General features: G+C 35.7%; 1 protein-coding gene across 2 annotated transcripts in view; it reads left to right on the plus strand.

Moving 5' to 3' along the window:
- Positions 1 to 14,119, plus strand: part of LOC150100138 (dnaJ homolog l(2)tid, mitochondrial-like) — a 149,140-nt gene that overhangs the window by 5,795 nt on the left and 129,226 nt on the right. For both annotated transcript variants that reach the window (XM_090402825.1, XM_090402824.1), the window contains exon 2: positions 5,832 to 5,974. In XM_090402825.1, coding sequence (XP_090258951.1) covers positions 5,832 to 5,974 — 143 coding nt within the window. The remainder of the gene's footprint in view (positions 1 to 5,831; positions 5,975 to 14,119) is intronic.

Below are 14,119 nucleotides of genomic sequence, written 5' to 3' on the forward strand. Positions count from 1 at the left end.
CAGTTGGAGGCAATGTGGTCACCTTGGTTATGGAAAGCTCTTCTGAACTTATGACCATGTCCAATACTCTCCCATCACTACTTCCCTCCATCAGATACTGCTTTAAGTAATTATCTCTTAGTAGGTGTATAAATTCTATTTCTTTCTTCCTTCCGGTTTATATTTTTCCAGTCTATCATATTTGAAGTCCCTCATAATAATCACTTGACCTACACTCATTGTACTAATTATATGGTACGTCTTCCAGATCATCTGTGGAACTCCCTGGCCTATAGCAGCAACCAACTGTATATTTTGTCTTACTGGCCTTAATCTCACACTAGACTACTTCAAATGAACAGCCACCCTCCTGCCTATCTCCTATTCTTTTTGGCTGCAATTCATCTGCTATCATCAGCAATACTCCTCCCCCATCCTATCTTCTCTATCTTCCCTGAAAATACTAAACCCTTCACATTCTATCACTATAGCTACATCTACTGTTAGCCAAGTCTCACTAATGCCTATAACTTTTGCCGAGGTTGCGGTCACCAATGCCAAAAACTTCTCCGTCTTGTTCCTGATACTTCTGGCATTAGTATATAGAAACTGCAGTATCCCTTTAGGTCCTCGTGTACCTTTACTTTCTGAATTGTCTACCCTATTCAATATTTTTGCGTAAGAGACTAGATTCCTCACTTTGTTGATTCTCACATTCACTCGCTTCATGAGTGCCTTCACATAAACTCACTTGCTTCCACCCTAATTGCTAATCCTTGAATTTATGCTTCAGCATGCTCGGTGAACAAAACTTTCTCCAGGCACCTAACATCAAAACCATTTGGATGCAGTCCAATCAGCATTTCAATGGGGAAAAAAAAAACATTGAAAAAAGGGGGGGGGGATTCTGCTGTTTTTTGATTTAATCCTTTGTTTTGCCAGTTTTTCATCTCCTCTTCTGCTTAAGTGTTACCATATTATTATTATTTTTTTTTTTTTTTGGTAATTTCCATGGAGTCAACATCTATCTTAGATTAGCTTTTCTTACACATTCTTGGATATTAGTAATGGTCTTCTTTTCTTGAGAGAGCTGGCTTGCTATACATATATATGTGTATATATGAGAATTATCCCCTCTCTCAAAATATAAATGAATTCCATTGTCAGTAAAGCAAATTTTCCTTTAATTTTGTCTGGGCCACTTCTTTTTACAGTAATGAATCTTATTAGGTTCACAACAATTCTAGAAATGTGAAATCTTTGCATTTGTAGGTGTTTGTTGAAAAATAATATTCCTGCAGAATTGCTAGTAAAGATGATCCCCACACAGATTACCTCATATGGAAATATATGAAGTAGGGAGCATGGGGAAAAATTATATAAGGTATCGAAATAAGCATGCCCTGTCTGGATTTTCTGTGTCACCATATATAAGCCCAAATACTGTTAGCTATCTTAAATAAAGTGCATGTCACTCTACAGTCTGTAGCCATTGTTGGTATAACAACTTGGAAAATCCTTTGAAATTTAACAAAAAAAAAAATCTTCTTATCCTTTTACTACTTTCTTTTGCAACTTTCAACGATGTCCTATTGTTTATGTTGCTTCCACTCTTGTTATCTGAAAAATTTCTCCAGTGTCAATCCAATAATAATCTTTCAACTGCATAACTGTCCCAATCACAGTTCCTCCTCCCCTTTCATCTTCTATCCACCAAAATCTATAATTTGTATGCTTTCAGTCTGTCCTCATAACCAACACTGTACAGTCCTGAAATCATTTTCATTATCCACCTTTGCACCCTCTCCAAGGTTATTTCATCCGCTTCAAATCCCAGTGACCAGATCTGAGCACAGAAATCCACATGTGGTCTGATCAAATTTTTTTATATGATGCAACCACAACACCCTTTTATCCCTCATGGTCAGTGTTCTCCTCTATTGCAGAAATTCTCTGAGTGTCTTTACACATTTTCTTTATACTTTCTTTATATATATTCTTTATACTTTCTTTCCATGGCTGCCACTATTTTTATACAAAATTTAGCCTTCCTACATTTTTCTTTATACTTTCTGAGCACCTGATTGAACGTTAAGCCACCTCCTTACATACACATGTAAGGAGGTGGCTTAATCTTTCAGTTTACTTGCATATTTGCACTCATGAATAAGCTATGTATTGCTGTGTAAGATTTATGCTGTACAGATTTGCATACAGATCAGCAAATTTATATGTAGGATCATCACTTGGAGATCATTTGTTCTTGTGATTTTTTTACCAATTTTTCTTCAGTGATTTTTCGTAAGCTTTCTCAAGTATGCTTGCCTAAACTTTTTTGGGAATATCTGCTTTCAAAAAAATTCCTGCTATAATTCTCAAATTTTTTTGTTATTATATATATATATATATAATAAGTACAAGGTGGCATCTACTAGCCTTGCACCCATTAAGATATATTTGGTCATCTAGGTTCAACCTTATAACCAAGCCTTTGATACAGCTGCTGTAAAATATACAGTTTCAATTGCCTTTCTACACTTAGCTTTCTGATGAATTTTCAACCTCCACTATTGATATATATACTGCTAATTGCATTTCTCCTGGATATTTTTTACCACTGTTCTATTATTTGCTACCTTGGGTAATTTTTCAAAGTGATTACACTAACATCAAGAATATTTTTTCATAGTTTTTATATAATCTTTATGATTATTGATTTCTTTGGTGGTACTTCCTTAGTAGCTTTGTTTGTAATCTCCAAAACCCATGATTGTACAAAACTTAGCTTTCCTACATTTTTCTTTATACTCTCTGAGTATGTGCTGACTTACAGCCACTAGTTTTTACATGATTTCCTCATCATTATTAATTTCTTGATATGTAACATGTACCCTTGGTAGTACATATTACATATCATATGTATATTACATAGCTCACATTATTAACCTCTTATTGACAATTTTCCTTCAAATTAGTCATCTGTCAGGAGTCTGGTATTGTACGAGGTAGGTTCCAAAAGCTTCTGGCCTGACATACAGAATTCATGCCAATTTTAAAATGATGTGTGTGACAGATAGCACCATCTATGGGGAAGTTACTGTACCAGTTTCAACTCTCTACTTGTGTCATTCAGTTGGAGGCATTGTTTGACTAACCCGTGGCATGCTAAGTGACTAATGTTAAAAATTGAGTATCGTGCTGTGATAAAGTTTTTCACCAAAGAAGGGCTTTCTCCAATTGCTATCAAATAGTGATTGGATGATGTTTATGGGGAAGCTTCTCCTTCATATTCCACCATGAAGGAATGGGCTAAACAGTTTTGCCTAGGAAGAGAGCATCGAAGATGATCCTTGTGATGGTCAGCCTGTGGAAGTGATGACTGAGGAAAATTGTTGAGGAGGAACTGCTCAATGACACATGGCTAAAGCTTAAAGAAATCTCAGCATGGTTGTGGCTCTCTATAACAGTCGTCTTTTGCATCATTCATGAGAAATGCTTCACATGACAGTCAGTGCAAGGTGGGCACCCTGACTTCTCTCTTAAATTCAGAAGGAGCTTTGTGTGACCTGTTCCTGCAAATTTTAGGGCTTTTCCAAGAGAATCAGAGAGAAGTGCTGGAATTCATTATCACTGGGGATGAAACCATGGTCCTTTATTATGATCCTCTTTCCGAAAGAGAATCCATGGAGTGGCATAAACTAGGCAAAGCACCACTGAGAAAAACCGAGGTCACTCAGTCCACCAAGAAGATCATGGCAACAATCTTTTGGGATTGCCAGGGAATTCTCTCCTGCACAAACTGCATGATGCTGTAAAGGAGAAGAGACGAAATGCTGAGTCATGGTGTTTGCCTGCTTCACAACAATGCTCCAGTCCATACGGGTATTGTTGTGAAGGACTATGGCTTCCAAGAGATTGAATACCCACCTTACAGCCCAGATCTAGCACCCAGTGACTACCACCTCTTCTCGAAACTGAAGAAAGACTTTTGAGGAAGAAAATTGGCAAATGACGATGAGGTGAAAGATAGTTTTAGGTAATTTTTCAGTGACATAGAAATATTAATTCAAAGATGTAAAAAGTGTAGTGAAGTAAAGGAAGATTATGTTGAAAAGTGACGCAGTTGTTTTCTTTCTATCGCCTCTAAAAGTTAGTCAGGCCGGAAATATATGAAAAACCCCACGTATCTTTTGTTTTTTGTCATCAAACTACACTGCATCTATTCACCTAGATTTTGGTCTTCGTCTAGGTCTTTTTCTTATCCTTGCATCAATCACTTGCTTTGCTAATTTTTCCTCTCCCATATTGTTTTAGTGACCATGCCATCTTAGATTAGCTCTGCTGACACATTCCTGAAAGCTAGTAACATTAGTTTCCTTCCTGATGTCTTGATTTTTAATATGATTTCTGTTATTGATGTCATTTGTTTACTCTCCTACATTTTCTTAGAACTCTCATATCTGTGGTCTCCAGCCATTGATCAACTGTTTTATTTCTCACTCAGTTCTAAGATCCATAAGTCGAAATTGGTTTGTACACTGCTTAGTGTTTTGACTTATTTCTCTGTTATTCCATATCAGTTTATTTAGCTGACTTCTTACAAACTAGCTTTGCATAGTCTGTTTCCACATAATTTGGCATCTTCACTAAAAATTAACGTTGAAATAGCCAATAGACTATGCAAAGCTGGTTTAGGAAGTCAGCTGAATAAAGTTATACCAAATAAGAGAAAATTTGGGAAATGTTTTCAATGTTCTGCCTATTTTTATAGTCTTTGTGTTTTCATTGCTGATTTTTATATCACTTTTGTTATAGCAATTATTCAGTTTAGTTAAGGAATCCTGCAGACTTATATACTGGATTTATTTAAGAGTATAAATCATCTACATAAAGTAAAGATCTGAATGGAATATCTCCAATTTTGATATCAGACCTAATTGCCACTTTCCTTCATAATAGGATCCATTATTAAGGAAAAAGTGGAATAGGAAAGGAACAATGAATAACATTGGGAAGAGCATACATCTTGTCTCACTTATTTTACATCACAATATCTTCCTATTCTTCTTTCCATTCTAACTTATAACATTCTAACTTTCCATACTGCCTTATAACTCAAATTTATACTACATTTCTCAATATATCCCGTCAATGCCCTATAATTGTATTATATTGAAAAGCTTTGCTCTTGACACTTGGCCATATGGTTTTTTAAGAGCTACAAAGTTTAAATACAGATCTCTGTTGTATTCCCATTATTTCTTATCTATTTGTCTAGTGAAAAACTTCTATCTTAAATCCCAAAAACTTCTATTTGGTCTAAATTCAACTTTTTTCTTCTCCAAAGTACTCTTCCACAATTTTTCTTAGTTTCTCAAGTATGCTTGCAAAATTCTTATCTAGAAATCTTCGTTGGGAAATTCCTCATTTTTTTTTTTATTTTTGTACCTCAACTATTGATATACACTTTTGGTTGCATTTCTCTTTATTGTTTTCTACCATTGCTGATTTTTGTGCCAAATTTATTACAACAGTTATTCAGTTTAGTTAGAATGAACTTGCATTGTATTTATTTAGAAGTATATCATCATCTGCATAAAGTAATGAGCGAAGACTGTTCTTTGCCGTGGGAAAAAATATGGATGAAAACAAAAATATAATTTTTTATCATGTATAATATAAAAAATTTGAATTTTGTTGTTGTGCAGTTTTACATGTTAATCACAGAAATGTTGCAAAGAAACTTTTTTTTAACTTAAATCATCAAGACAAATGAAATAAGTTGGGTGAAATTATGTTAAAATCAGTTCTTTTAATAAATGTATAATTTTTTAATTCTGTTTTTTTTTTAGTAAATACTTTATCATGTATATTAAGGAGACCATATCATCGAAGTTTCCATACATCAAATATATATAAGAAAAAAAATTATTATGAAGTTCTTGGGATATCTAAGAATGCCTCCCTAAAGGACATCAAGAAATCTTATTATCAGGTGATTTTTTTTTTTTTTTTTTGTGAACTAAATTTTATAGTTGTGATTTAAAATTTTTTCTTTGATTGAGATGATTCAGAGCTTGTTAAAATTTTGCATAATTAATTTTTTGCTATTATTATTACAGCAGCTTTCATGGGAGGACTTACTCAACAAGCAACATATTTATCGTATTGAACCTTACCCATTCACACTTTCAACATTCTTCTTCAACACATTCTGTACATTCCACTCATCTACCACTCTGTAAAAATCTACTTCCCACTCCCCTCCCCCCCTTTACCATACCTTTATACAGCTTCCAGGGATGGCCTTTCATTCATCTCCTCCCATCTTCCACTCATTTTTATAATTTCCTCTTATTGATCCAGTGTAATCTGTGCACTAACTTAACACATTAATTACACTAATTACAGTCTAGGTACTAAATATAGGTATTTAGACTGTAAATGTTTCATCACTAAATACAATGAGACTGTGTCTGTTGTTTCCGGTCTTTGAAAACAACACACATAGTAAAAATCTGTCTATTCCTGAATAAAAATGAATGTTTCTATGTATTATAAGAAATAGTTGAACTACATCAAAATACTAGCATATGTGAGATATCTATTATTGATATGACAGAAATGCCACTGACAAAATGAATGTAGGATTCGTTAAAGGGTGGATAATTCTGATGATGATCAAAAATCATGTATCCTATTACTGTGTAAAATATATACTGATCCTCAGTAACCAAAAGAAAATTCTTAGAAAATCATGCTAAATATACTTAAAACAGAGAAATAAATACACATAACAGGAGCAACAATTCTACATGATGATTTGTTGTTCCATCAATCATCATGTATTCCTATCACACCTAAATGAATCACCTGATCAACATTATTAGTTCATTGGATTAGCCCTCCCTAATGTTAGTTGGTTACTTATTGAACTATCAAATGTACAGTGAACTATGCAGTGGCTGTTTATTATTGGTTAGTTATATACAGAGTCCGTCAAAAAAATGTATATACTTCAGCAAAAGAAAAACCTGTATAAAAATTGTAATACTAAATTTATACAGGTATCAAGGGATGAATACAAGTTACCTTTGACCTCAGCAATTACACGAGATGCTCAAAGTGGTTACCATTAGCGTCCAGTGGGATTGCTGCGCATGCCAGTGTAGCTGGTTTTCTATGATACACTACATCCTTTAGAGTCTCTAATAGGTAGAAGTCCAAGGGTATTAAATTCTCAAATTTGAAATACCACTTTAAAATGGTCTTGCTTTCCTCGAATGACAATCGTGCCTCAGCCATTTTGTTTGATGGTCCTTCAGGCCACGTGTTGATGCTAGTATTCATGTGAGTAATGGCATCTTTTGAGAGAACATCATATTACACATTGCTACCGTAATTTGATCCAACTTTAAAAAAAAAAAAAGACCATAGTAACATCTGTTAAAGTGAGTTTTTTTTTTTTAAATTATGCCACTCAGCAACTTATAGGATGCACATATAATACCACAAATGTTAATTATTAATAATTATTAATAATAATAAAAGTATTATTATTAAAAAGTATTTCTATTTGCTATTGTTCTTTCCTTTATATTCCCATTCTCACATGGCCTATTAATGATTGTTTACACATTTTAGTAATTCAAATATCATTCTGCTTCATTATTGGTTTCTAATATATCCTAAAACAAACTAAGAACCATTACAATATGCACATCCACTGAAATGCGAGCATGAAATTTTCTCTTTTTTTAACTTGCTTGTCACCTTTTTTTTTAAGTCTTCCTCCCCCATACTTCTCTTCCCGTGCACCTTCTCTGATTCTGCTGTTCATTCATTTCACTCCTGTTCTGTTTATTTGCCTGAATTAACACTTATTTCTTGATAATCTTTATGATTAATGGGTATTCTTCATTTTGAATCTTTCCATTTTACAAATACTGTGAGCATTTACAGATATTATTAAGTTGCTCTGCACATAAAATATGATTTTGCTTTATTACATTTTTTTAAAGTTGTATTCATTGTTTCTGTGATTTCGCACTGGTTGCTTTAATTATTCAGGACACATAATAAAAGGGAGAGGGTTGAAATTTGGATGGAGAGTCAAAACTGACAGATGACATAAATAGGAATGATTATAGACTCAAAAAATTAGTGTATATTATGAATGCTGAGAATATCAAAAATAAAAGGGATAGATTTGTTGCACTGATTGAGTTGATTTCCCTGGGGAGGGGGGGGACCATTGGAATGGTGAACCATTTCTAGATGAGGATGTATTGACAGGAATACAGATGGAAGGGTATGCATTTTCTGCAAGGATAAAAATAGCAAGAAGAGAAGAACTGCTGTTCATGAAGCAGAAAGAGAGAGAGAGAGATTAAGCCTGCACATTGTAGAGATTGTCAAAGAAGCGTTAATAGTTTTGATACAGTAGGGTATAAAGTGGAAGATTGAGATATTTAGTAGGGTTTGTGCTCTAGATTTGGAAATGTTGGGCAGTGATAACAAGGAAGTGTATAGGCATATTCATTTATCAAAAAAGAGGAGGATGGTTTAAATTATGGAAGTATTGATTGGAATGAATAAATGGCATTTGAGAAGAAGGAAAAATGAATGTTTTGAGTTTCTGAGGGGTAACTACTTCAGATAGTATGTAACAGAGGGCACATAAGGATCAGTGTGAGGATGCCTGACATTGAGAGCAGAGTTGATAGTTCATTGACACAATGAACTATCAACTCTGCTTCATCTGTGTCAGCCTCATCTTGGGAGGCCCACTCAACCAGCAACATGTATATCATAATGAGCTTTGAAGTTATTTTATTATTATTTCGTGACACCTCCAATGAGTCCTAGGACTCATCGAGGGAGGGCACCTACTCTGCAGCTCTCTGTCTCCACCATTCATCAATCCACCAACTACAATGAACTGCAACCACCACCATTAGTATTTTCACAGACAATCACAAACATCCATGCCCATGGTGGGATTTCAGCCTGCAGCCTTTTGGCTGGAGAGTGGATATGCTAACCACTCAGCCAACCAGGCCATCACTTATTTACACTACCTGCATTCACAATGCACTCAGGCAGTGCATTTTGCTCACTAACAAAACTCCACATAAAAAAAAAATGCTCCTCATCACCACATCTTTATACAACTTTCAAGGATGGCCTCTTGTTCTTCCCTTCTTAACATCTACTCTTTTTATAATTCCTTCTGTATTAATCTGATATAATCCCTTAACTAACTTGAAGGTCTCTATCATATCTCTTTTCCTCTTATTCGCCAACTTTTGTAATTCACATTCTCAAATGCTCTTCATAACCAATAATCCAGAATCCACACACACACTACAAAATATTTGCATAAGTGAATTGTTTTTTAATTTGAATATTATGGCACTTGATATTGCAATCATAATGGTAGACAGTCGTTTGAATTATTAATGGGCAAAAACTGTTTTGTATGCACACAAATGTCTCCATAGCACAATTAATGTCAAACCATATCATTCCATTACAGTTTCTCCATTACATTTACAAACCAAAATTTGATTTGTAAAAAGACAAATTGCTTTACAGTAATAGACGATTAGACCTAATGAATATATAAAGAAAGAGAGCATGGAATTTTTTGTTTACCCAAAATTTAATATTTCTTGTGATCTGCTTGGCAATATCTCTTGTCTTTATCATTGAAGTGTCTCCCAGGCATGCACTGATAATATGCACCTTGTTCAAGTGCACTGAGATCTTTTGCATCCATGGTAGAATCTTCCTTTTCGATGGATTCCTGTTCCTTTAGCACATACATATATTATTATTATTATTATTACAGGTGGCTCCAGGAGTCCTTAGACTCATTGAGGGAGGCCCTAAACATCATGTCCATAACAACTATTCGACATTCACACAGTATCTATCATACTTTGCCTTGAACTCATTCACCATCATAGCACCCACAACAGACTCTGGCAGCTTATTCCACTCATTCACGACTCTAAAAGTAAAAAACCCAGTTTTTTACTTTTAGAGTCGTGAATGAGTGTCCCCTAGTCCTCCTACCACCAGTCCTGTACTCAAAAATATCCTCTGAATTAATCCTATAGAAACCCTTCAGCAATTTGAATGTCTCAATCATATCTCCCCTTTTCTGCCTATTAACCAACTTTTGCAACCCACAAATTCAACCTGTTTTCATAAGGTTCATTCCATAGACCTGCTATCATCTTGGTCACTCGTCTCTGGATCCTCTCACCCCCCCCCCCATCAAGAAGAAACCTAGGTGAATAAATCTGGGCACAGTAGTCGAGATGGGGTCTTATCAAGGCTCGATACAGAGGAACAATAACTTGCTTATCTCTGCTCGTCAAAGTATTCTTCAGCATCCAAGTGATTTGATGAGCTGATTTAACCACTTTTGCAATGTGCACCCTAAACTTCAACTCCCTATCCACCAACACTCCCAAGTCCCTGGCCTCATCAATCTCCTGGAGTACAGTTTCACCAATGTGATATACTGCTGCTAATCTTTTCACCCCAAAATGCATAACCTTACATTTTGCCACATTAAATTGACATCCATTCTCCTTAGCCCAGACCTTTAATCTATCCAAATCATCCTGCAAAATTTTGACATCTTCTGCATTCACTATTGCCCTACCCAACTTTGCATCATCAGCAAAAAAATGAACTGTTCCTCTCAGATCCTTCCCTATATCGTTAATGAACAAATTAAACAGCAGTGGTCTCCACCCTCCTATCCATCTCACCAACCCTATATCCATTCCCATATGTTGCAGTTTATAGATTAGAATTCCATGTGGTATACTGTCAAAGCCCTTAGCCAGGTCCAGCAGTATTATTGTAAACTCATTACCCTTATCCAGTTCAGCCATCACTGTGTTGTAAAACCTGAGCAAGTTACTGAGGCATGATCTATCCTTCACAAAACCATGCTGTCCCCCATACAGTATCTCATTTTCATCAATCCATTCCTGTATTTTTCCCTTGACTACTTTCTCCAAGACCTTGACAAAGACTCCTGATATGCTGATCGGTCAGTAATTTGCTACAGTAGTCTTGGATCCTCCTTTATGCAGTGGAACTATTTTCCCCTTCTTTCCACCCCTTTGGGACCAAACCAAATCCGGGACTCAGATTAAACAATATGGTCAAGGGTACTGACAATTCTTTAGCCGCTTCACGTAAGACCCATGCTGCTATGCTGTCCAATCCCACAGATGTATTCACATTAAAGTTCTGTAATAGACTATTCATCTTCACTTCATTCACCACAATTCCCCTATAAACTAATGGTTCCTTCGTTCCTTCAATGTCACCACCTGGATGATATACTCTTGCAAAGTGCTCACTCAGTAATTCCACTATATTGACTGATTCAGTGACCTCCCTACCATTGGCATTTCTTAAAGTCATTCTGCCGTGTACAGCTTTTCTTTTACTTGCAGCATATTGAAAGAACTGTTTGGGATTCTCTTTAGCTTGCATGGCTAATTTCCTTTCACAATCCGCTTTTGCTTTTCTTATGACACTTGTTACCCTTCTGGCCTGCACTTTATACCGTTCATGTGCCTGCAGGTCACCATTCTCCTTAAATTCCCTCCACAGTTGTTTCTTTTTTTGCAACTCAAGTTTAATGGTGTTATTCATCCATTTAACCCTTACTTGATTTACTTTGGACTCTAGGTATACAGTCAGCCATAACCTCCTGCAAATGCTCCTTGACCACTTTCCATGCCCTATCAACATCAGTTTTACATGCCATGGCACTGAACCAAGCAATCTCCTAAGCTTGTCATACTTGCCAGCACGGTAATTCCACATGTACCCTGTCTTAATCAAAAATTCCACACCTTTAGCCACCTCCCAGGTCAAGACCCTATGATCACTCTCACCAATAGGTGGCAACATGGTCATATTCATTACAGTCAAATTCTCAGATGCTATTACTAGGGCAAGCACTCTTGAACCTCAAGTATTTTCCATTACATGCTGTCTCAGATAGTTATCCCTTAGCAACTGAATAAAATCCAGTTCCTTCCTCACATGTGTCCTCTTCTCCTTCCAATCGATGTTACCATAGTTGAAATCCCCCATAATAATTACCCCTCCTTCCACTCATTTCATCAATTTGTCTATGCATACTATCTTCACCATCTATTCCATCACCTGGTGTATAGCAGCACCCAACTGTACATTTTGTTCCGTTAGTCTCAATCTCACACCAAAATATATATACATACATACATACAAGCAGTCCCCAGGTTATGGATGATCCGACTTACAATGTTCCGTACTTACAAACGAACTCCCAAGGCTCCCCACAAGGATAATTAAATTAATAATTTGGGAACTAGTTTCTTTCGTGCATGTAAACAAACCCACACTTCGCTGCAGTATTAAAGCAGCTCTTCCTGTTATTTGGAAGTCAAATTTAAGGGCCTGGGTTACACTTGCCATGTTTGAAGATTGGTTCTTGAACTGTTTTATTTCTGCTGTGGAACGTTATTGTTTGTAAAAGAAAATTCCTTTAAAATTATGCTTGTGCTGGACAATGCTCCTGGACATCCAACATCTTTAGATGACTTTCACCCTAACGTAAAGGTCATATTTTTACCACTCAACACTACATCATTACCACAGCCAATTGACCAGGGAGTCATTTCTGCATTTAAGGCTTATTACTTACGGCATATGTTTCTGCATGCAGTCAGGGCTATGGAAGATGATATGATGACCTCGAGAGAGAGTTCTGGAAGAATTATAGCATCCATGATGCCATCAAAAACATTGCTGATTCTTGGGAGGAAGTGAAGCAATCAACAATGAAAGGAGTATGGAACAAACTGTGCCCTTAATTCTGTGATGATTTTCATGGCTTCACAGACGAAGATATCGCCGAAGCCAGAAAAGCTGTCGTGAATAGTGGCAATGCACTGCAATTGAACATCAATGAAAATGATGTCATTGACTTACTAGAGTCCCATTCACAAGAATTAACCAATGAAGACCTTATGGAGATAGAGAAGCAGCTGATCTAGAAACACAAGAACATGAAGAATCAGAAGATCCAAAGCCAAGAAAGCTTACAACAAAAGAATTAGCTGAAGCCTTTCATCTCATTGAAGCAGGATTTGCTAAGCATGAGGAGCAAGATCCAAATATTGAGTGGTTTACAAAGGTTTACCATGCAGTTTGTGAGAACATCAGCTGCTACAAGGCCATTTATGATGAAAAAAAGAAAAAGGCTGTGCGAACAATTCTAGATACATTTTTCAAGAAACCGACTTCAGTGGTAAGCTCCCCTTCTCCAGCAACAGAATCAAATCCTGATTCTCCAGCACCAGGGCCATCCTTTCTAGCACCGTCTCCATCATCATCATCTTCCGATTAATGTTAGCCTACCTTCTTGTCTCAGAAATGCCCTTCCAGTAAGCAAGACATTGATGCAACCTTTAATATTCTTTTTTGAAATTTCTCCTATCTTAACTTTTTGTATGAGTTTGTTCTGTTTGTTTGAATTAAAAAAAAGCACAATAGTTTCTGTAACTTATCATTACAGTACAGGAGTATTATTATTATCATTACCATATATGTGCTGTTCATCAGGGATCCAAGTTACATACAAATCCGACTTAAAGACGTTCTCGGGAACGTATCTCATCCATAACCCAGGGACTGCCTGTGTGTGTGTGTGTGTGTGTGTATATATATGTGACACAGTACTAGAATGAGATCTGTATATTTTAAGCACCAGTCATATATTTGCAAGTAGCTTGCACATGTGCATTTTACAGTTATGTTAATTATTTTATTGCATATTATTTTACACATCCTTTTTGAATAATTTATTTTGTAATTGGATAATTTGTAAATGGCATTTTGTTAAGAGATCCATGATAAGTGACAGTCATCAGTACTTTCATTCATCATCTTTAGAACTTGATGTTTCAGCATGTATTTGCCATAATGAGGTTATGTTAATTATTTTTATTGTATGTTATTTTACACATCTTTTTTGAATAAAAAAGATGTGTAAAATTACAAAATGTGAATTTATTTTGTAATTGGATAATTTGTAAGTGGCATTCTGTTAAGAGAT

Source organism: Typopeltis vanoorti, chromosome 13, assembly GCF_054136105.1.
Source record: "Typopeltis vanoorti isolate ZY-2024b chromosome 13, IOZ_Tvanoo_1.0, whole genome shotgun sequence".
NCBI classification, from domain to species: Eukaryota; Metazoa; Arthropoda; class Arachnida; order Uropygi; family Thelyphonidae; genus Typopeltis; species Typopeltis vanoorti.